Raw genomic sequence first — 23,023 nt, 5'->3', positions numbered from 1 at the left:
AAAGAGTCAGATGCCATTTAGTAGTTTCTTCATTTAAGAGTTTTGGACAAAGTATATAAAAATACCACTGTTGCAGATCACAGATCTGTTTAGAATTGAATTAATTCTGTACTATAGCCCCTGAACATTTTACAACAAAAATTAGTAGGCAGTTTAAATGAGAACTACAACTAACTCCATTAAAAAAATATATCTCCGAAAGCCAATTGTTTTAAATATTCATCTGCAATTCTGTTGTTATATTTTTTATTCCTTGCCCTGCCATATCATTTTAGAGGATCTACCTGATTATCAAGAGAATTTAGATTTGTTGGAATTAATAATTGGCCACATATTTTGCAGCAGGGTGTGGGGGAGACACATCCTGAGGTAAATGTGGTCTACATGTTGTCTGTCATCTGCAAGCTCTCCACAGATGCTGACCTATGTAAGTCACAGTATCCTAGAAATTAGAGTTTCTAGAACTATGTATTCATTTAATGGAAGTAACCATAGCATTTTTTCAGGCAGTCTTTTCTTACCATGGTTACCATTGCCTGAGGGGAGAGTTGAATGAATGCTTTCTGGCTCCGCCTTCTCCATCACATCACTATTGTTGCTCTTGCAGTTCTCAATGTGTTTGTGGTTTAACTCCAGTAGCTGGTTTGTACACAACACCAAGTCAGGGCTAATATGAACCATAAAAGGTAAAGGTACCCCTGCCCGTACGGGCCAGTCGTGTCCGACTCTAGGGTTGTGCGCCCATCTCACTTAAGAGGCCGGGGGCCAGCGCTGTCCGGAGACACTTCCGGGTCACGTGGCCAGCGTGACGAAGCTGCTCTGGCGAGCCAGCACCAGTGCAGCACATGGAAACACCATTTACCTTCCCGCTATAAAGCAGTACCTATTTATCTACTTGCACTTAAGAGTGCTTTCGAACTGCTAGGTGGGCAGGAGCTGGGACCGAACGACGGGAGCTCACCCCGCCGCAGGGATTCGAACCGCCGACCATACGATCGTCAAGTCCTAGGCGCTGAGGTTTTACCCACAGCGCCACCCGCATCCCTAAATGAACCATGAAAAAGAGAAGGTTTAAGTGATGTCTCAGCTTTATTAGGGTTATTATGATTAACATTAACTAATATGAACCATAGTTAATGTTAATCATAATAACCCTAATAAAGCTGAGGCATCACTTAAACCTTGTTTTTTTTTACACAACTCCCCCCCCCCCATGCTCATTAAAGCAAACACAAGTAAGGAAGAACTGCTCTTGACTCAAGGCTCTGCAGTTTTTGGGCACTGATAGTTCTCTAACCATAGTTACGAGGAGGTCCAGCTGAGCAATGGTTAACTTTAAAGTTTATAACCCAACTGCCCTTCAACCATAGGTAGTATATCCAAGACATTATGAGGTAGCCTGGGTGGGGAGTAGACCTCAGCCCCCCTGTGGGGGGGGGTCTTCACCCTGGTTCGCTTTTCGGGCACAAATTAGGCCTGCCTCCTAGACTGGCACTGCAGTTGAATTCTCAGTCTCCCACCCTACCTCCATGTGTTTTTGCTTTATTTTGTAAACTGTGTTCTGTTGGTTTGTGTGCAGACCTTGCTATGGAAGTTTCGGTCACTGTATTTGGGGCCAGGAAGAAAGTTTGCCTTCCCAGACAAACTGGCTGGTCTGGAGGCAGGGGCATAGGAAGGGGAGTGTGAAGTGTGTGGGCTGCCCCGGGTGTCATCCTGAAGGGGGGTGACATTCAACGTGGGCCCCCCCACAACTCCCCCAAGCCCAGCGGGCAGGTGAAGCAGCTGCTGTGGCTCTCCCTATTTGCTGGCTTGCTGTAGGCTTGGAGTCGTGGGGGGCTGCAGTGATTGGCCCTGTGGGCGGATTGCCCTGCCCCTTGGGCGGATCGCCCCGCCCCCGGGTGCACGGCATGTGTGCCGCTCTGGGTGCCAGAGCACCCAGCTCCACCACTGTCTGGATGTTTCCGCCTGCCTCATAGAAATTGTCACAACTTGCGCAGATAAGGCATTGGGTAGGCTCCTTAGTCTGGGACACGTGGGGTATTGTATGTATTTGTCGACACCCCCACAAAACAGGGTATCCCACAAAAGGGATCCTAGTGGAGGTGTTTCTGTCCATACGCCCAGACTGGGGCCAAAGGACATAACACTCCCCAAGGTGGCAATCCTGATGGTTTGCTCCTATTTGATGTAGGTCATAGGACAATCCTATACCAGGATTGACCTCTGGTAAGCAGTCAGCAAACGGGCTGACTGATTGGAAACTCCCAATGCCTGATCCCAAACTCACATCTCTAATATAAAGTTGTTTTAATCCGAGAATTTTGTCCTGTTGTTCTGTTCCTTACTTGCATGGCACCTGGCAGTGGGCTCACTGCACCTGGGCAAGCAACCTACAAAATCTATGCTCGAGTCAAAATGTTTTAAACTGCATCTTAAATGAACGTTTTAAATGTGGCACGATGGGTCAGGGCATCTTGCTGCCAAACCAGAAGGTTGGTAGTTTGAGCCCACGCAGGGATGGCTGTGGGCAGGATTCCTGGATGATTCTCGGGCGTCCCTTCCAACTCTACAATTCTGTGATTCTATCAGAAGAACCGTAACAGAGAAACTCACATATTTAAAGGATCTTGCCATGGACAGAAAAAATAAACCCACGGGAAAGCCTTTTGTTCTGAAGGGAACACTATGGCCACTGTACTTGAAAAGTCACTTCTCTTTTGCAGTTCTGAGTCAGCGTTAGGCCCTTTCCCAGCTGTCTGTGGGCTGACATTGATCTGGAACCAAATTTGTGCTTTCCTCCATCTGAGATGTGTCTGGAACAAACCCCGCAACGTGGCATTTCTCTAATCATCGTTAGAATTAAACAAGCAGAAAGGGTACCTTTCCCATCCTTTTTGTAATGAACACTTTCACCCTTAAGCAGATACAGTGGTACCTCGGGTTAAGTACTTAATTTGTTCCGGAGGTCCGTTCTTAACCTGAAACTGTTCTTAACCTGAAGCACCACTTTAACTAATGGGGCCTGCTGCCGCGCCGCCGGAGCACGATTTCTGTTCTCATCCTGAAGCAAAGTTCTTAACCCAAGGTGCTATTTCTGGGTTAGCGGAGTCTGTAACCTGAAGCGTATGTAACCCGAGGTACCACTTTACATTAAATTATGACCAAGTAAATGATCAGATTTTTCAAATACCATTGGATGTAAATTTTAAAGCTCAGTCAAATTGGGATGGCACAATGCATTGGCACCTTTGTTATGCTGTGGAGGTGTTGGGCTGCTGTTACATATGCCTCAACGTGCTGTCATGTTATGGCTTCGCCATTTTTTACCTAGGACTGGTTGGTGCATGGATGTGGGAGATGAACTTCATTCCTAATGGAGACACCATCCACTGATGGATTAGAAAGAGAAATGTCTAACTTTGTGCACTTTTGTGCAGCTTAGTCAGGACCACAACACAGGAAAAATAAAAAGTGTTATCACATCTACATTGAATGGAAGTAGAGTGAAATGCAATGAACTTAAAACCTTAGCTTTATCTCGCTTAGCATGCTTGCCAGCAGAATAAGGATAAACATCCAGACTGAGGATAAGATAAGGAGAGCCCTGCAGGCCCATCTACTCTAGCATCCTGTTCTCACAGTGGCCAACCAGATGCCTATGGGAAGCTGCAAGCAGGATATGACCACAACAGCACTCACTCCATTTGTGCTCTCCAGAAATTAGCATTGAGAGGCCCACTATCTCTGATACTGGATGATATAGTCGTCATGACTTGTAGCTATTGATAACCTTATCTCCATGAATTTCTTTAATCCCCATTTAAAGCCACCCATGGCTACATCTTGCGGTAGCAAATTCCAGTTCAACTATGTGCTGTGTAAGGGATATGTGCTTTTGTCAGTTCAGAATCTTCCGACATTCATCTTCATTGGATCACCCCAAGTTCCCATACAACGGGAGGTAGAGAAAGATCTACTTTCTTTGCACCATTTACGTACCTCTGCCATGTCCTCCCTCTTTTACTCCGCCTAAAAAAGCCTCAAATGATGTAACTTTTACTCTCAGGGGAATTGTTCCAGCCCCATGATAGGTTTTTTTTTTGCCCCCCTTTTTTAACCTTTTCCAGATTTACAATATTGTTTTTGAGGTGTGCAAACCAGAGTATTCAAGAATGGCTGCGCCACCATACGTTCGTATAATCGCATTATGATATTGGCAATCGTATTTTCAATCCCTTTCCTAACATAGAAATGCCTTTTTTCACAGCTGCTGCACAATGGGCAAGTACAACTCCAAAGTCAAAATCTTGGCCAGTCACTGCCAGTTCAGATCCCATAAGTGAATATGTGAATTTTTTTTGGGGGGGGGGTATGTGTGTGCCCCAATGCGCATCATTTTATACCTGCTTACATTGAATTGCATTTGCTATATTAATTCCCCTGCAGTTTGGAGAAATCCTTATGGAGTTAGAATCATAGAATCATAGAGTTGGAAGAGACCACAAGGGCCATCGAGTCCAACCCCCTGCCAAGCAGGAAACCCCATCAGAGCACTCCTGACATATGGTTGTCAAGCCTCTGCTTAAAGACCTCCAAAGAAGGAGACTCCACCACACTCCTTGGCAGCAAATTCCACTGTCGAACAGCTCTTACTGTCAGGAAGTTCTTCCTAATGTTTAGGTGGAATCTTCTTTCTTGTAGTTTGGAGCCATTGCTCCGTGTCCGCTTCTCTGGAGCAGCAGAAAACAACCTTTCTCCCTCCTCTATGTGACATCCTTTTATATATTTGAACATGGCTATCATATCACCCCTTAACCTCCTTTTCTCCAGGCTAAACATGCCCAGCTCCCTTAGCCGTTCCTCATAAGGCATCGTTTCCAGGCCTTTGACCATTTTGGTTGCCCTCCTAAGGACACGTTCCAGTTTGTCAGTGTCCTTCTTGAACTGTGGTGCCCAGAACTGGACACAGTACTCCAGGTGAGGTCTGACCAGAGCAGAATACAGTGGCACTATTACTTCCCTTGATCTAGATGCTATACTCCTATTGATGCAGCCCAGAATTGCATTGGCTTTTTTAGCTGCTGCGTCACACTGTTGGCTCATGTCAAGTTTGTGGTCAACCAAGACTCCTAGATCCTTTTAGGTTCCTCCTAGTCCCTTTTGTTCTTATCACCCTGAACAATTCCATGTCATTGGCAAACTTAGCTACCTCACTACTCACACCTAACTAGATCATTTAGGAAAAGGTTGTATGTATTATAGAAACTTCATAAAATATTCAGAATGTAATCTAGGTAATTGTTTAATCAAGCTATCTTCCACAGGAGTCGTGAGGGGAAAAATAGAAATTACATTTCCAAAAAGGAACACCGCAAATAGGCATAATGAATACAAGAAAACAAACCCACCTTCCGGTTACAGAGCTAATCTGCACATTGCTACAGAGCAATGTGTGGCTTGTTGGAAACTTAGAAATGTTTGAATCCAATTGGAAGGGTTTAACTACGCAAAATAATAAACTGCAAGTCACTTTCTGATCTTCTCCAGAAATCCATTGTCTGTTGCATTTTACCATCAGGAATAGGGAAGAAAAGCTTTTAAGCAAGTTTGATTTATACTGCAAACAGGAAAAGTATTATGAGGCAAGTCTGCATCTTATGATAGACATCTAGGAATACTCGTTTCTGAAAGCCTATACATCTTTGACATAAGGGGTGGAAACTCTGGCTTGTGTCCATGGACGATGTATGACACTCAGTTCATGTGCCAATTCATCCTAAGTGCCTTTGGGAGCTGTTCAGTTTTCAGACATAATGTAATAGTTGTTGATGAGCTCTGACAGGGTTGCTCTTTTGCATGGCCAACTCCCCTCCCCCCAGCCCTGATATAATTTTTGGCAAATGCTGAAGACACACCTCTTTACTCTAACCTTTGATACCTGAGATGTGTGTTTTGAAGACCCACCCTATTCCTGTGCTTGTAATTTGTTTCAACCATTTTTCATTCTGAATTTTAAATTGTTGTAACCCCACCGCCCTGGGACCTGCTGGTGAAGAACGGATACAAATGCAGTAAGGAATTTATTGATAATATTGAATAAGGATACAGTAGTTAGGTATTTTAAAGGCATTATACATTAATGCTCAAACTTTCTCAGTGGATTCAGCTCACTCTCACTTTAGGCTAATCTGGGTGTTACTCTCCCAGAGTGCAATTCCAGAAACAGCCGCCATTTTGACTCCTGCATTTGAAGTTACATATTAATTGACACTCAGCATCTTAATAGACGTATACAGGGCATAACCCAGCCAAGGATAAGCACTTTTAAGTCCCATTGGTTTCAGAGGGAGAATTAAATACAGTCTTAAAATATCTTCCAAAAAAGCAATGGTATCTAAACGTTTTTATCTTTGGCTACATAATAAACTTCGTGATTTACAACACAATCCTATGCATGCATAAAAGTGCATAGAATTGCTGCACAACTAAGGAATAAACTAGACAAGATGTTAAACGTGGGATTGAATCTAATTTATGTAGGGGGGTTTCTTCTATAAAAATCACCTGTGCCCTTTCCTCCCCATTCAGAATCAGGGAGAGGGGCCTAGCTGTTGTAGTCTAAAATTGAGATTGCCTTGCTCCAGCTTCTCTTAGCCACTGAAGAGAACCTTGAGCAGACACAGCACCTCAACTCTGCTTCCTTTCTGTACTTTGCCTGTTGATTGCAGCATCTGGGCTTCATGAGGCATGGGACCCTCACCTGTCCCAAGCCTATTCCAACTGAGGAATCACACACCTCCTCCAAGAGCTAGCGAGCCCCACCTGGCCAGCTAGGGAGCTGGACCGTGGGCCTCTGCCTGCCTCAGCCTCCTAGAAGGTCCCTCCTTCTGCTCCCTATGTCTCAGAGCCCACCAAGTTTGTGGAGACAGGGGCCCCTCTGGCTCTGGCGATGGGTCCTGTTTTGGTTCCTGTGCACTGTCTCCGGGGCCGGATTTAGGTTTGATGAGGCCCTAAGCTACTAAAGGTAATGGGGCCCTTTATATTTCCAGCTGTCCTTGTCAAAACAAATTGTCGTCGTTTTTTTGTGTTGGAATATATGCTATATGGTAATTTATGGACCTAATAGGTATCTAAAGCCATTTGCCACTGTTGGTGTTTGTAGGTTTCATTTTATTTGTTTTTTTATCTTATATTTTGGAAATGTACATCCAGGTTTTTTCCCTTTAATTTTTTTGCCCCCCCCCAAAAGAGTGGGCCCCAAGCTATAGCATCTTTAACTTATACGTAAATCTGGCACTGACTGTCCCCATTCCCATGCTATCCTCCATCACGCCGTGAGTACTTCCTACATCAACCTCTCTTTCCTCAACCCCCGGTGTGTCCCACCCACAGCATATACCCCTTGCCAGGATTCTCTTCCTCCTCCCGTCGTCCTGCCAGTTCATGACACACTGTGATTTTTCACAAAAGCAATTGCTGCTCACGGGACACATTGCAATAGTTCCTTGTGCATAACATAAGTCCATGCTATATGTCACAGATCAAACCTATCCATTCTTAAGGAAATCAGCCCTGAGTGCTCACTGGAAGGACAGATCCTGAAGCTGGGGCTCCAATACTTGGGCCACCTCATGAGAAGAGAAGACTCCCTGGAAAAGAGCCTGATATTGGGAAAGATGGAGGGCACAAGGAGAAGGGGACAACAGAGGACGAGTTGGTTGGATAGTGTTCTCGAAGCTACAAACATGAGTCTGACCAAACTGCGGGAGGCAGTGGAAGACAGGAGTGCCTGGCGTGCTCTGGTCCATGGGGTCAAGAAGAGTCGGACACGATAAACGACTAAACAACAACAAATATGTCACAGGGAAGGTGCAATTAAAAAAAAGGAATCTGCATTATGTCCAGAAAGTCATTGTCTTCCTTCTTCTAACCCAAGTCTGCAGATGCACACTTCCAAGGACAGGTGTACACAGACAGTGGGTGTTCCTCCTGTTTTTTCTCTCTGTTGAGTTTCAAAAATACATTTGTGGTTTCTTAGCTGAGTCTGGACTTGCATGCCAGCTCAATAATAATGGCCAACTAGGCTGCGTATACCTTATACAGCATTTGTTTATCCTTCATCAGTGAGTGGCACGTGGTCTGCCCCTGGAACCAGCCACAGCAGGTGCTGAGGGGGACCCCAAACTCTAGCCAAGGGGTGCAATGTGAGCTCACAGAAGGCAATTCCAATAACAGACTTGCAATGGTAATGAGAGAATCCAGGGAATGGAATATGCGTGTGAGTGAAAGTCTATAGTGAAAGCAGAGGCCGCCAGCTATCAGAAGCTTTTGGTGTCTTACTTCACAAGCACTGTTCCACAAATCCCCTGCCTTTGATGATCTTCCACCTCCCCTGCGAGTTCCCCTGCTAGTTGCTCCCTCTTGCTGCTTTTCTCCCTGTGTATTCATGCCCCATTCCCCCTTTTCCCGCACCCTGCATCTGTTGAAGGAAGCAGTGCAGATAACAACATTCTTTCCTGAAAGCTTATCTTTGGAGCTGTGCAGATATGCACAGTTTTTCACGGAGAAGTAGCTTAAAAAATAGCTAACTAACTAACTAACTGGGCAGATTGTCATGGCCACTCTGCCAATGGAAATACAATGGAGAATAAAACTTCTCCCTCATATTTCTGCTGTAAGGTCAAGGATGGGTTGTGGGGAGGAAGATTGAGGAAAAGGGATGGTAAACTGTTTCTACAAGAAGGAAGCCCCTGCCACAGACACTGTAAGTAGCACCTTGAAACTGGTGCACATGAGATGAAGAGCAGTACCAAAATCCAATAACTCGAAAAGTTGGCATAAACCTAGTCTGAGAAATACTTGAATAGAGGTCCAGAAGTAGCAGTGTCAACACAAATGTGGGGGAACATCATATGCATTGTAAGGAGGCAAGTACTGATAATCCCAGTAAATAAGACTAATGTAATTTAGTCCTGTGTTGAAATTGTTTGTTTGTTTCTACTTCACTGCTCCAAGAATTAAAGATAAAGAATAATTCTAAAACCTTTTAAAATACGCATTTGAAAATTGTTTTTAAAGCTCATAAAGCACTTCAAGACTTCAAAATCCACTAGGAATATGGTATTGTATAAGAACCTTCATAGTTGCCATGGAGATAAGAAAATAACTTGTGGTAAAAAGTATAAGGTCTGATCCAACTCCCCTTATGCACATTCTAGAGAGCAGGGGTGTGTGAGTGGGGACTTCTCAAGTTCATACACAAAGCTTTCTCTGACACAGAAGTGAATGATACAGCCCTGACGGCACACAGTTTAAAAACAACAACACATTGCAGCGTATTGTCTCACTCTGCAGTTATCCCCATAAAGAAGACTGGGTTTGTATTGAAGTCTTATAATGTTGTGTTCTTCATGCTCTATAGCAGGGATGAGGAACTTGTGACCACCACCCTATGTGTTCTTTCTTGGACTCTATCATACCTGACCATTGCTCCTGCTAGTGGATGGGAGCCCTGCTCCATAGTAACAGCCTCATTATTGCTGTTTATTTTGTGCTGATAAATATCTGTAAGGTGCTTCCAGAACTTGACTGGGAGGCAGGATAGAAACATAGGTAACTAAATAAGGAGGTGACAGTTCTGTTTATTGGGAAACAAACTTTGTTTCATAGAAGCAGCTTCTTGCTGCTGACGTCCATCAAACCAAACTGTTGTTAATGGATGCAGTCATACCATCACCTCAAACTGAAGAGTCCAGACACTCCCCTATACACAAAGGGATGGAGGACACTACAGTTCTGTGATTCTATGACACGTCTCAAGGAGGCAATATGACAAGTTTTTAGATTTGCCATTTAGAAGCTAGAAGGGTGAAAGGAATCTAGGCTTCTCCTGGCTCCCGCTCCCTGGTTGCCAATAGGTATGAAATGCTGGGGTGCTCATGCAAAGGGAAAATATTGATGAAAGCCCCCCGCCCCAAGCTCACTATTTCCTTGGCATTACTCTGAAACAAATGGAGCCAAACCGATGCCCTCCTGATGCTTAGGACTGTAACTGACTGTTGGTCATACCGGTTTGAGCTGGTGGAAGTCAATGTGCCCAACATCTGAAAGGCATCCTGTTTTCTACCCCTATTCTAGGGCTGATGCCCTCTAGGCAGGCAGGCGGGCAAGCTGGCAGCTTGGCAGAGGTGAAGACAGGCAGAGATTCATGCAACCTTTGATTACAGAGCAACAAGTTGCTCAAAATGAGGCACTAGCTTGGACACTGCAGTTGTATAAGGTGAGACCATATTATCCTATTGTCTGCTTGAGAGGCTTAATTCTTGCTGGGCTGAAAGGTACTGTATTGTTGTAAACTTCAGACTAGCTACTGCAGCATTAATTTCTCTTTTCTGTCTTGTTAATAGCTGGATAGGGTATAAGCTGATGGTGATGGATGCTTTTTCTTAGTCACTATGGGCCAATCTAGATATAACCTCAGATTCATCTCTGATATCTTTTTTCCTTGCTAAAAGCTGCCTTGGGTGCAGCTGACTTGGTCTGGAGCCTTAGCACAAGGGGAAGTTAAACCCCCATGCCAGTTCTGCAAGCTAAATTGCTTCTCAATTAGCTATGGAGGAGAAATGTTCAGGGACCTGTGTGCTTAAGTTTCTCCCTCCATGACTAATATAGGTGATTGGAAAGAGTACTGCAGAATGGGAAGGGGAATTTCCCTCCTACCCCTGGAACCACAGTCCTGATTCAAACTGGACCCCTGTTTGGAAAAGAAATAGGTGTCTATGATGCATTCACACATCACAGGTGTCTAGTTTGGCCTAATGTAGCATCTGTAAGAACATAAGAAGAGTCATTAAGTATCAGACCAAAGGCCCATCTAGTCTAGAATCCTGTTCCCATGGCGGCTAATCCAAATGGCAATAGGAAGTCCGCAAGCAAAATGACCAATAGGATTTAGATTAGGGCATCTAATGGGATACTTTGATTACTGTTGAAACTGAATGATAAATAATCTGATTTGAACGGATAATGAAGAATGAATGGAGTGCTCAAGCACGCCCTGTGGAATTCTCTCCCCGTCAGATGAATATAAATAATTATATGACCTTCTGTAGACATCTGAAGGCAGCCCTGCATTGGGATGTTTTAAATGTGTGGTGTTCTTGTGTTTCTGTATGTTTTGTGGGAAGCTGCCCACAGTGACTGGTGCAACCCGGTCATATGGGCAGGGTACAAAAAACAAATTGTTGTTGTTGTTATTCCATTTCGGCACTTTCCTTTCTGCTATTTATAGAAGCACAATCAATAGTTTTATGGCAAACAGTAGTTAATTAGCCTTTTTGGGGAAGGCGAATGAAGCTTTATTAGCTCTATCGAGAATCAACAATTCAATGATGTCCCTGTCGTGGTCAGTAATATCTCATTTTGAGATTTGAGCCTGAATCATACTTTGGCTGCAAGAAATGGCCGCCTCTGTGGTGGCATCTACCATGTGCACTGATCTCTCAGTTGCTATCAGGAGGGCACCCACTGGGGTATTTAGCCAGGTGTTCTCTTTGTTCCTGCTGGTTTCAGGTCCTTTGGTTTCTGTGACTGATACACTGTTGTTTTATTGAAATGTTTTTACAGCATTATTTCACTATGATGTGAGTGTTGTGTGAATTGCTTTGGTTCCTCTTTTTAAAGTTATGTGTATGGTTGGCAAGTTGACAAATGGCTTCTCCTTTTGGCTGAATTACATGAGCTCACTGTAACAGACTAGAACATGAGACAGACATGGGACAGGTCCTAGTTGAATTCAGAATTAAGCTGGTCATTTGCACATAGTGAGAGAAAGAAAAGATGATGGATGGAGGTGCCAAAGCCAATTGTCATTAGCAACACACACAAAAATTGAAGGTTTTTTTGGGGGGAGGGGCTGCCTTTTATTTTTTTAAAAGTCAGATTTAAATTATCTAAACTTCCCTTTAATTTGAAATAGTAAATAGCTATGTATATAGTGTTCTTGTGTTATTCTCAACATTTCATTGTGGCTTGCACACGGAAACATCACAATGGATTATCCTTTACATCACTTTTCTAATTACACACCCTTCTGCAGTGAAAACATCCTGCTTAATGTATTAGGTAGACATTCACATCCTTAAACGTGTTAATTTGGAAGTATGTCTTGCTGAAATTAGTGGGGTTAACTTGCGAGCAAATATCTTTATGGATTGAAGTGCAAGTTCCAAAAATATCGTATCATGAAAGAAAAGACGAGCCAACATAATAAAGCTACTTTAGAGCTGCATCGATTCACTATATAATTACTATTCTGAAAATGTCAAATTTGAATGTAATGTCTGTAAATTGCTTGTTTCAAATATCAGTAGAAAAACTCTTTGAGTGGTGAAGTTCGGCAGAAGATTTTATGTTACATTTCTACCCCCTACCGTTTTTTTGAATTAGCCATACAGTGTTCAACATAATTGAATTACTTATTTGATGCCTGGACAGAGACGCAGCCGTGTTGTAATCTCTCTCGGTCCAAATGCAACATGCTGCCTTTGTCACTGTTGACATTAATTATTGATAAAGGTTTCAGAAATAGCGCATGTGCTGGCAGCCTTGCCTGTAATATAAGATAGAGGCTGCAGAGATGCTAGAGGGATTTATAGGCAGTGGTGCACCTGTAGCATTTGGGCTTGTGCATGTCTGAACTTTGGATTCTGCTGTGATCTGCCGAAAATCTGCATCAGTGACAAAATAAATGATGGGAAGATGAGTCGCCAAGCTTACTTCTATCGTGTCCCTCCACAGGAACTGCACAGAAGGACCCAGCTTCAGCCTGAGCCAGCGAAGACGAAAGCTCTTCAGACCGTCATAGAAATGAAGGTATGGACTTTTAATGCTTGCCGGCACAGTTTAATGTGATAACCACCATTAATGCCTGTTGGCTGAAGCATAAAAGGATTCCTAGCTTTTATTATAGAGATGGGTTTGCACAGCATGACTGTGTCAGATTGCCACCCACATTTTGTTCCCAAATGCGTGTCGTATCTGTTAAACATCCCATACTTCGTGTGGGATGCTACCACTTTGGGCAAAATATGATAATATTCATTGTCTCCCAAAAGCATATCATTTTTCATTGTGCCGTATTTTCCTGACAAATAAAAAATATTGCACACTTTTCTCTCAGCCAGCACAGGTGCTTTCTCAAGCAACTTGCCTGCTGACATATTTGTAGCAAGGGACCGAGCAATCTGAGTTTGCTGGTTTTAGAGACCGGGAAACAGAAGTGGCTTTTCTGAGCAGAATGATAATACTTTAGAAGTTTCATGTTTTGTCAAAGCAGACTTATTATTCTCCATTCTGCACCATAATCATTCTTCACACCTGTTGCCACCATTCTTAATTCAGAAGGAGACTCCTTTGGACAGTAGGCATACTGTGAAGTAAAATTGTATCAAGGTATGTTTATCTGTGTTTCAGAGCATGCACATTTTTAACAAACATAAATATTTGGGACATTGTACTCCTTACTTGTACTCCTTACTCAGTACATACGGGGAAAGATATAGATGCAGGTACAGTAAAGATATAGTAATTATAGCAACATTAAGATATGATCAAATCAAAACTGTGTTGATTAGATTTAGGCAGCTATTTACATGACAGTATGCATCTCTCTCCCCCCCCCCCCCACACTGTAAGCAGAATGCATTTAGATCCTTACTTCATTTATTCACATAGTACTTCAGTGAGGTAGGTCACTATTTCACGTATTGGTATGGAGTCACGTGCACTATTGATATAGTGATCTGCACCATTTCACTGTTCATTTGATCACTCTAGCTCTCACTCTTTTGAGTTGTTTTTAAATTTGCACCCACTTTCAACCAGTTACCATTTTGACGGAAGGGGTAAGTCTCAATGACACAAAACGCTAAAAAGTTTGTGGATCATGGTTAGGCTCATCAAAGTCATGGGCTCCAGTGAACACTATGCATTTGACAAACCGCAAATATTCTACTTTCTGGAAAAAATTTGGCAACGGAATGGCTGGTAGAATTCTTTCCAGTTTGTTCAGTCCCATGTAAATCCCTCTATGCAATGATTGAAAACAAAGCCATTAAGCTTACCAAGTGACTTGAGTCAATTACCTTCTCTCAGCCTAATCTACACATTTATTTATATCCTTAAAAAAGGATATAAAATAATAATACTAATAATACTATTTATATCCCACCCATCTGGCTGGATAATGCAAGCAAGATATTTCAAATAATTGTTCTGAAGATAAAGGGAAGAGAGAAAGAATAATGTGTGCTGCCTCAAGCTCCTTAGAGGAAAGAGTCACATGCTGCAATATCATTGGCCGAGGAACCAGTCACTGTGGTAGTGAAAAGGGCCTTGTGGGCAAGAGCCCCCTGAATTAGATCCTGCAGCACTAGGGCCTATAGCACCAGAACTAGGACCCTTCGGCTGGGCCTGAGGGGCCAAGTGCCTCTCAACCTGTCTTGCTGGTCTGCAGGCCAGAGAGTTGGCGCTTTGAGCCTAGGAAAGGTGTGCTGGAGACAGAAGCTTAAGAGGCCTCAGCCTATCTCTATCTAGCTTTTGTCAAAGTAAGTTGCTCGCCTGGAGCTCTTTGGGCTGTTGTAGCTGGGGCAACACTTCACTTGCCCCGTGGGTTCCTTTACTGGACTCCGAAGGTTGTGGCCTTTCTTCTTTCAACCCTTCCCATGTGGGTAGGAAAAGAACACACCCAAGTGTTTAGTTTCAGCTTGATTGAATATCTGCTTGTTGAGTGGAATTCCAGTCTAGTGATAAATGGTGTGTGCATACATGTGGGGAACAAGGTCTGTACCCACAACTGGACTTTCCCTTGTGCACCTGCTAGACCAGGGGTCAGCAAACTTTTTCAGCAGGGGGCCAGTCCACTGACCCTCAGACATTGTGGGGGCTGGACTATATTTTTGGGGGGTCTGGGGAATGAACGAATTCCTATGCCCCACAAATAACCCAGAGATGCATTTTAAATAAAAGGATACATTCTACTCATGTTAAAACATGCTGATTCCCAGACCGTCCGTGGGCCGGATTGAGAAGGCGATTGGACCGGATCAGGCCCCCGGGCCTTAGGTTGCCTACCCATGTGCTAAACCCATTCTGGGTTTCCTCCCCACCCTCCAGAGCATGGGGGGGGGGTTGGAAGTCCCATTGTATGAGCGGACCTCATTCCATGCACGTAACAAGTCAGTAGAATCCTACTGTTTTATACAAACCAAGGGGGTGTAGTGTAAAATAAACTTTGGTCAGTTTCATTGCAAGCCAACTTTGAAAACTAGTTATGAATCAGGCCTGTTTAACAGACCAAAACTCTTTGGGTTTGTTCCTGATACCCCCCCTTTTTTTACACAGTACAAAGATAATACTTTCTGGACAGTGATAACATAATATATATACACTATCAACAGGGCTCCTAGGTATACATGAAAGTTTTATGTCATGTATTTATTTATTTTTTACTTAAGCTTTCTCAATTTAAATTTTTAAAAATCTAATTGTCAGCCTTTTCCCATAATATCTCTTTTTCACCTCCTGAGTCTGGTCTCCTTACCAAGATCCCCATTAACCCCCTCCCTCATGCCGGAACTTGCCATGTCCTTGCAGTGGCTAGTTTAACACTGCTTCTGTGGTAAACTGGTATGATGATGTCCTAGGCCAGTGTGGGTCCAGATAATTTATCCTGGGTGGCTACAAGGTTTCTAGGTATGCAAAAAATGCATGGGTGTCTAGATCAGTGTTTTTCAACCTTTTTTGGGCAAAGGCACACTTGTTTCATGAAAAAAATCACGAGGCACACCACCATTAGAAAATGTTAAAAAAATTAACTCTGTGCCTATATTGACTATATATAAAGTAATTCTCTTGAATAGGAATCAAATAAACACAAAGAAAGTATTTTATAATTACTTTATTATGAAATAGTAAGTAAACAGAAATATGAAAAATTATAAAATACTTTATTTTTAAATCTTTCGAATTTTTCCATTTTTCCCACGGCACACCAGGCAACATCTCACGGCACACTAGTGTGCCGCAGAACAGTGGTTGAAAAACACTGGTCTAGATCACTGATATTCCATTCCCCTGGATACCTGTGCTGACGTTCCAAAGCAATTTGCCATGGGGCTGGGGCTGGGGGGAGTCCGTAGGGCACTGCTGGGATAGATACCACAAGTGAACCCACCTCATGTTTTGTTTGGAAGCCCAAACATGTTTTTCCTGGCCCACCTTTACCTTTATTCAATGATCACACACCTTATCCTGTCATTGTAAGGTACCCTTGCCTTTTTCATTGTCCCTAACCTTCTTTTCATCAGACTTGTGGGTTATCCATCTGTTCTTCCTCCAGCAGTTTGTTTCTCAGGGGACTTTCTACTTTGCCCTCTTCCTTTAGCCATGCTACCTCCAAGATACCTCTCCCTTAGCTTCCTGACCTACCAGACCATTATATCACTCAGTTTCCCTGCAGTCAACCCTCCTCATCTGCTGCAGCGGCCACAAATCTTCCATTCCTTAAGCTCTATGTAATGGTTTGTTTTAGCCTTTCGTTTTCCTCACAGAGCTGCCATTGTTTCCAAACATTCTTCTATAGATGGTTTTTCTTGACTACTTAGAATGTTTATGAACATTTCATGACATCACAGCAGCTCAGGCAATAGAGCTGTTGGGAGGCAGGCATCCAGCCAACAACTAGGTTTTTTTCCCCCCCATGTTCGAATTATAAGTTCAGAGTGTCTACAAAGAAGAAGTAAAGCCTTGTTTTACTATAAAGAAAGTCAGGCAATGGTGCTTTGGGGAAAACGCATCACTTAAATGCCTTCTGAAAAATACTAACTTTTGGTTCTTCGAAACAATTTGTTCAGGTTTTCTATATCATTATGTTACATTAAATAATGTTCTGACAGATTTTTTAAAATGGAAATAATACATCAGCAAAATTTGTGAGACTGATAGATATCTATATAAATTAGTCAATTTGTTGATATACAGTGGTACCTCTGGTTGCGCATGGGATCTGTTCTGGAGCTCCAGTCAGATCCCAAGGTGTGCGTATCCAGAGGTGTGTGCATGTGCACGGCGCGGTTTGGTGCTTCTGTGCATGCATGCAGTGCATAGAGTGCTTTTGCGCATGCACGCGCAGGAAAACCCAGAAAAATACTTCCAGGTTTGCCGCGCATGTATCCTGAAGGATACGTAACCGGAAGTGAACGTAAGTAGAGGTACCACCGTATTGAGAAATCCAGCTGTCTGAAAGATATTAGTGATGGTTAGGCACAGCAGCCATCCTAAAAGGAAGAATGTATTTAGGCGTTATTGTTACTTTCAGTACTGATTGCCTTTTGCATATTTTCCCTGAAGGAAAAATAATTCTTGCAGGCATGATTATTAGCTTGGATTCTTCTTTTTTGTCTAATAAAATAAGAATTGTAAAGAAAATAGAATTACAAATCCTTTTTTTCGAAACAATTCCTGATTGATTTCAATTTCTGGGTTTTTTTTGTTTTTGTTTTTGCCTAAAAGTGTCCACAAGTAACTTTGCAGTAATTCATATTGGAAAACAGAGTCTTAGCATGAGGTTTTGTTTTGTTGTTGATTTACTGGAATTGAATCGTTTTATTGCAAAAGCAGTTCATAATGCACATGCATACTGAACTACCTAAAAATAACATAAAAGGAATATTCCAAAGACAAAAACCCATAGGTTTCCCTAAAAATAACACATTGTTTTATTGTATGTATGGGATAAAGAATCTGGAATCATGTATGTGCTGTTTTTACATGATTTTGTAATTTTGTTGTCCACATTATCAAACTTGCAAAGTGGGAAGAGAATAAACCCTTGCAATACCAGGTCCCCTATCTGGGCAGAACATTGTTTTAAAAATGCTTTCTTTAAAAGTAGGAAAATGGTCCCGTCCCCCGTCCCCCCCAGAATACCAAATGGACCACATGCATTCTGGACAGGACTATAGTATTAGTTCCAGGTTTGGGGAATTCCTTGGGAAGAAGGGCAGACTCCTCTTCCCTTAGTTGGTCCACATTCTGCTTGCTGTTGCCTACTTGCTGTTTCTCCTTCTTTGCATCGTCACCACCACCTGCTTCCTTGCCACTGAGATAGCTGGTTAGCAAGGTGGTGAATGATGGTGCTCCCTTTCCTCCTCACTTCCTTCCTGGAGAGCAGGTCGGACTGAGCCTGAGCAGCGATAGAGGTACTGAGCAGTTATTGGGCCTGCCCTATACTGCTTAGAGAAAGTGGCAAATGGATCCAGGCTGTGTTCAATTCCAGCAGCAGCTTCCTCTTTACCTTCTTACTGCTTACATTACCTTCTTGCCCATCCCCACTCTATCCCCCTCCAGACCATGCTAATCCCTGAGGAGGTGGACTCTGTTCCTTGACACATTGCGTCTTTTTGGTCTCAAGTAGTTGGAGTGGTTCTTTGCCTTACTCCAGCCTCTTTCAGTTGTACCAGGCACTGTCTGTATATCTCCCCCTTCCTGTTAGCAGGCTTTGCGCATAGAAGTGAATCTTCAACAGTACTGCTTCCATTCTGCTTATTGACCCTGCAAGCCTTTCCCATTCCGAACAGTCTTGCAATATTCCCGTGTCTCCAGATCTTCCTTATCTGGGTGGCATGCGTTTTGAGAACTGACCTCCCAAATGACCTCAGCTTTCCTTCCTTGTGATTTTGCCTTGCTCTTGGGTACGGATGGATGAACCTGTCAGTTTCATTTTCTCATTTTTTCCAATCTTAAATTCATTTTTCCACATTTCCGCAGCACTTTGGGGGACTTTTTTCTTTAAAAAAAACACACACACATGAAAATTTCTGTGGATTTTAATGCATTTTTTCTTACTAAACACATTTTTGCCTGCAGTTTTGACTAATAAACACATTTTTGCCTGAAGTTTTGACTAATACACAGATTTTTGCAACCAATTTCTCCTAAAGTAATGCATTTTTGTGTATCATTTTTATATGTGCTTTTAATGCACATAATTTAATACCCTCTAATAATTTAATGCCCTCTAATAATTTAATGCCCACATAATTTACTGCCCTCTAATAATTTAATGCCCACATAATTTACTGCCCTCTAATAATTTAATGCCCTCTAATGTAGTAATGTACTCTGATTAAAAAAAATCAGAGAAGTACAACTTTCAAAGGATACTCCTTCAGATGTCCTCTGGCCCTCTCTTCTTCTGAGAGACTTCAAACCTTCAGGGACATGGAAACTCTTCTGTGTGGAATAATTTCCTTCCTTTTTTAATAGTTTCCTCTAAAAATAGAATGCTTGGATAAGGAGTTAATGTTATTCACATTGTTCCCAATCCAAAGGCATATGTGGGAAAGCTCTGTACATGCAGTTGGGCTTCAAACCACCTTTATGGAAGCAGACCTTCTACAACCATTCAAAACTCATGAGAACTTCAGAAATAGTCTCAGAAGAGAGATGCTGATCTTGGAGGAAAAACCTTGAAAAATCCTGGTTCAATCTTTGGTGGCAATTATGAGGAGGAGTAGATACCTGCATCTGGGGCTTTCTTTAAAATTAGACATATTCTCCAATATATGGGACCCCATATTTTGGCATTGTAGCTATTAGGTTTTCTCAATGAAAAGGCATTGGTAAAGCCCCTATAATATACACAAGGACTACATTCAGGGAACTCAGAAACGATGGACATAAGAAATCAAACTATCGTCTATGCGTGTGGAAGATTTGCAAGAACTTATTTCTGTTTATTTCAAGGGGGAACCCATTGGAATGGCTACTAGAGAATTTCTATAATTAAAGTATACAGAATTTGGGAAAACTGTGACATACATGGTGACAACTGTGTTACATGTGCAAGAGAGGAAGTGGGTGCATCAAGAGTTCTTAACTCAATGAATTTGTGGTTTACCTTGGTTCTTGCAGAGACAGCCGTCTATATGTATTGATCCAGCTGTGATATATCAGGTATGTTAAAGCACTGCTGCTGCAAAGCTTAGTGTGTAGTGTGTAGTGCTCACTTTGCACGGGGCTGCCCTTTCTCTAGTTCTAAAGTTAGATCTAGATCTTTTCAAGACCAGTATGAACACAAGGACAGAATCACAGTATACACTCTACTTTGCATGAGATTCTCCTTTGATTGCTCTTTTTTTGTGAATGACTCTTTATGCTTTTCCTATCTTATTACCTGGGACTTGCCGATCGGAAGGTAGGCGGTTCGAATCCCTGCAATGGGGTGAGCTCCCATTGCTCGGTCCCCCTCCTGCCAACCTAGCAGTTCAAAAGCACATCAAAGTGCAAGTAGATAAATAGGTACCACTCCGGCAGGAAGGTAAACGGTGTTTCCGTGTGCTGTTGTGGTTTCGCCAGAAGCAGCTTAGTAATGCTGGCCAACCGGAAAACTGTCTGCAGACAAACGTTGGCTCCCTCGGCTGGTAAAGCGAGATGAGCGCCGCAACCCCAGAGTTGTTCGCGACTGGACTTAACTATCAGGGGTCCTTTACCTTTTTATCTTATTACCGGAGTGCACTTTTGACAGGGTATTTCTTCCTAAACCTAGTCTGCTTAGTCTTGTTTCCTTTGAACTTTTTTAATCTTTTTGCAAATTTTAGGAGCTTGGGAGAAGACAAGATTTGCTCTACAGCGAAGTTTTGTAGTATTGTAAATCCCTGTTGCTTCTTAAAGATTCTTATACATGCTTATTTTCCAGAAAGAAAATGGCTGGAAGATCTAGCGGTTAGGCTGCCATCTTAAAACCATTCACTCTTTGCTAGTTCTTTTTGTTCTGCGGGAATTCCTCTTTGAGTTAATTGTCTCAAGATTGCTTCCTAAATTTTTATTACATAATGTACTTCATGCTCATTAGACACGTTTTGTGAGCAATCTACTCACAATTACTTACAGAATTGCTCATGGAAAGCATTTATGGATAATTCTGAGAAATGTATTCACTGGCATTTCATGAAAATAGAATCACTGTTCTTTGAATTAAATTAAATTACTGCTTATGAATGCTTAGTTGCCTTGTTAGAAAGGTGAGGTACAAATACCAAAAACCTAAATAGTAACAATGATAAAAATAATAATCTGACTGGGCAATTTAGATTATTCTTCACCACTGCTTTTGTGTGGAACAGTTGTGCATTGGCTTTGTGGGATCTGTGTTGTGGTTTTGAGTTGTGCCAAACTGGAATAGCTATTTGCAGATATGTATAATAGTGTTTCAGTGCTTTACGCATTACTTTGACTTTGCTTCCTGATGATGGGATAGAACATCAGAAATACCTTACTACAGTGGTATCTCGGGTTATATACACCTCAGGTTACAGACTCCACTAACCCAGAAATATTACCTCAGGTTAAGAACTTGGCTTCAGGATGAGAACAGAAATCGCATAGCGGCAGCGCAGCGGGAGGCCCCATTAGCTAAAGTGGTCTTCAGGTTAAGAACAGTTTCAGGTTAAGAACAGACCTCTGGAATAAATTAAGTACTTAACCTGAGGTACCACTGTACTAGTAAATGAATTTTGATACATCATTTATAGAACATAATAGTTTTATATGTTAAGTTTTTTTTAATGCTACCCTTCATTATATATTCCTCAGAACTATTTTTCTTTGTTAGGGGGGATTTTAAAATGTGCAACTTTACAATGCATGTATTTTCCAGAAAACAGAAGACGTAAAGATGCAGAGTGCTGTGATTTCGTCATTCCCTTCCTTTAAGTTTTCAAGTGCCTGATGTTGGAAGTGATCGTAGTTTCAATAAGTGCCTTTAATGTTGCTATCGTATCAGCTGCTTTTAAGGTTCATAGACTGAACTTTTAAGACCTAATGTTTGAAGGTTTGCTTTTTGTACAAAATTAGTTTGCAGTAGCTCTTTGAATTCTCTCTCCATTTTGGTTCTCAACAAGGATGTCAGAAACTATTTACTGGACCCATTTGGAGACTTTTTTCAGGACCTCTTTGGGTTCTCAGTTTACATGTCAGTGGTACAAGTTTGGACCTGCAACGAACGTTGCTCCTGTTCAGGGTTCCATCCTTCCCCTTTCTAGGATACCCTTGTTACAGAGTTAGTGGTGTGCACCAACACTGTGAGGTGCCAATTATGGTTTCAACCCTTTAGTACTGCTGACAAGCCTCCATCACAAGAAAGTGCACAGTCTTCTGACTCTTAGCCCTGGGATAGGTATCCTGGGAAACAGCTAGCAGATTCTTTTCAGTCACTGCTGGAAGGAAATGTCTCTTCTCTTGATTTGCTGAGTGTTCTGCAAGATGCAGTTCTAGATTGAGCAGGCAGAGGTTTACTAGGCATGAGCAAGGGATCCAAGGCAAAATCAAGTTAGTCCAAGTTCAGGTTCTGGAAAGGCAGTGTCAAACAAGGCACGATAGCAGAGGCCAGATTATGGGAAGGCAAAGTTCAAGTAAGGGGAGAAAAGGACTCTATATCCTGAGTGGTGGCTTCCATTTGACCTAGTTCTATTCTATTTTTCCCCTGGTCTGTTAATTCACTGGGCAATCCTGATCCGCCATGCTGGAAGGGTTTCAGCTGAGAGGGAGGTGTCCCACTGCCTAGTTCTGCCCAGCTGTGCTGAGCTCTTCTGCTAGGAGGCTTCGTTGATACTATGCCTGCCTAAATTGCAGGTGGACAGATGCTACTTCTGGCAGTATCCCTGCTGGTGGTAGCCACAATATACCCCTGAAACAGGTCGTTTTGGAGGTGAGAGGGAATGGAGGTAGATATGCCAAGGATATGATGACAATGGGCTTGATCTGGACCTCCCTGCTGCACCAACTGGCACAACAAATACACACACACCTAACACACACACACACACACCCCTAACACAAAAACACCCAACAGGATTTTCCTGCTCCTTCTTCCATCCATTCCATATTTAAATAAACTGTTTCCTTCTTAAAAACATTGGGCAATGCTATTTCACTGGGATCATGAAGCTGGCAAAATGGGCAG

At 42.5% G+C, this 23,023-nt stretch overlaps 1 protein-coding gene across 12 annotated transcripts in view; it reads left to right on the top strand.

Moving 5' to 3' along the window:
- ERC2 (ELKS/RAB6-interacting/CAST family member 2) overlaps nucleotides 1-23,023 on the top strand; it is a 505,832-nt gene that overhangs the window by 118,472 nt on the left and 364,337 nt on the right. For all 12 annotated transcript variants that reach the window (XM_083727002.1, XM_083727012.1, XM_083727004.1 and 9 more), the window contains one exon: nucleotides 12,799-12,873. In XM_083727002.1, coding sequence (XP_083583128.1) covers nucleotides 12,799-12,873 — 75 coding nt within the window. The remainder of the gene's footprint in view (nucleotides 1-12,798; nucleotides 12,874-23,023) is intronic.

The sequence above is a fragment of the Podarcis gaigeae genome, assembly GCF_964106915.1.
Source record: "Podarcis gaigeae genome assembly, chromosome: 2".
NCBI lineage: Eukaryota > Metazoa > Chordata > Lepidosauria > Squamata > Lacertidae > Podarcis > Podarcis gaigeae.
The sequence above is the reverse complement of the archived record's forward strand: the minus strand, read 5'-3'. Positions and strand labels throughout refer to the sequence as shown.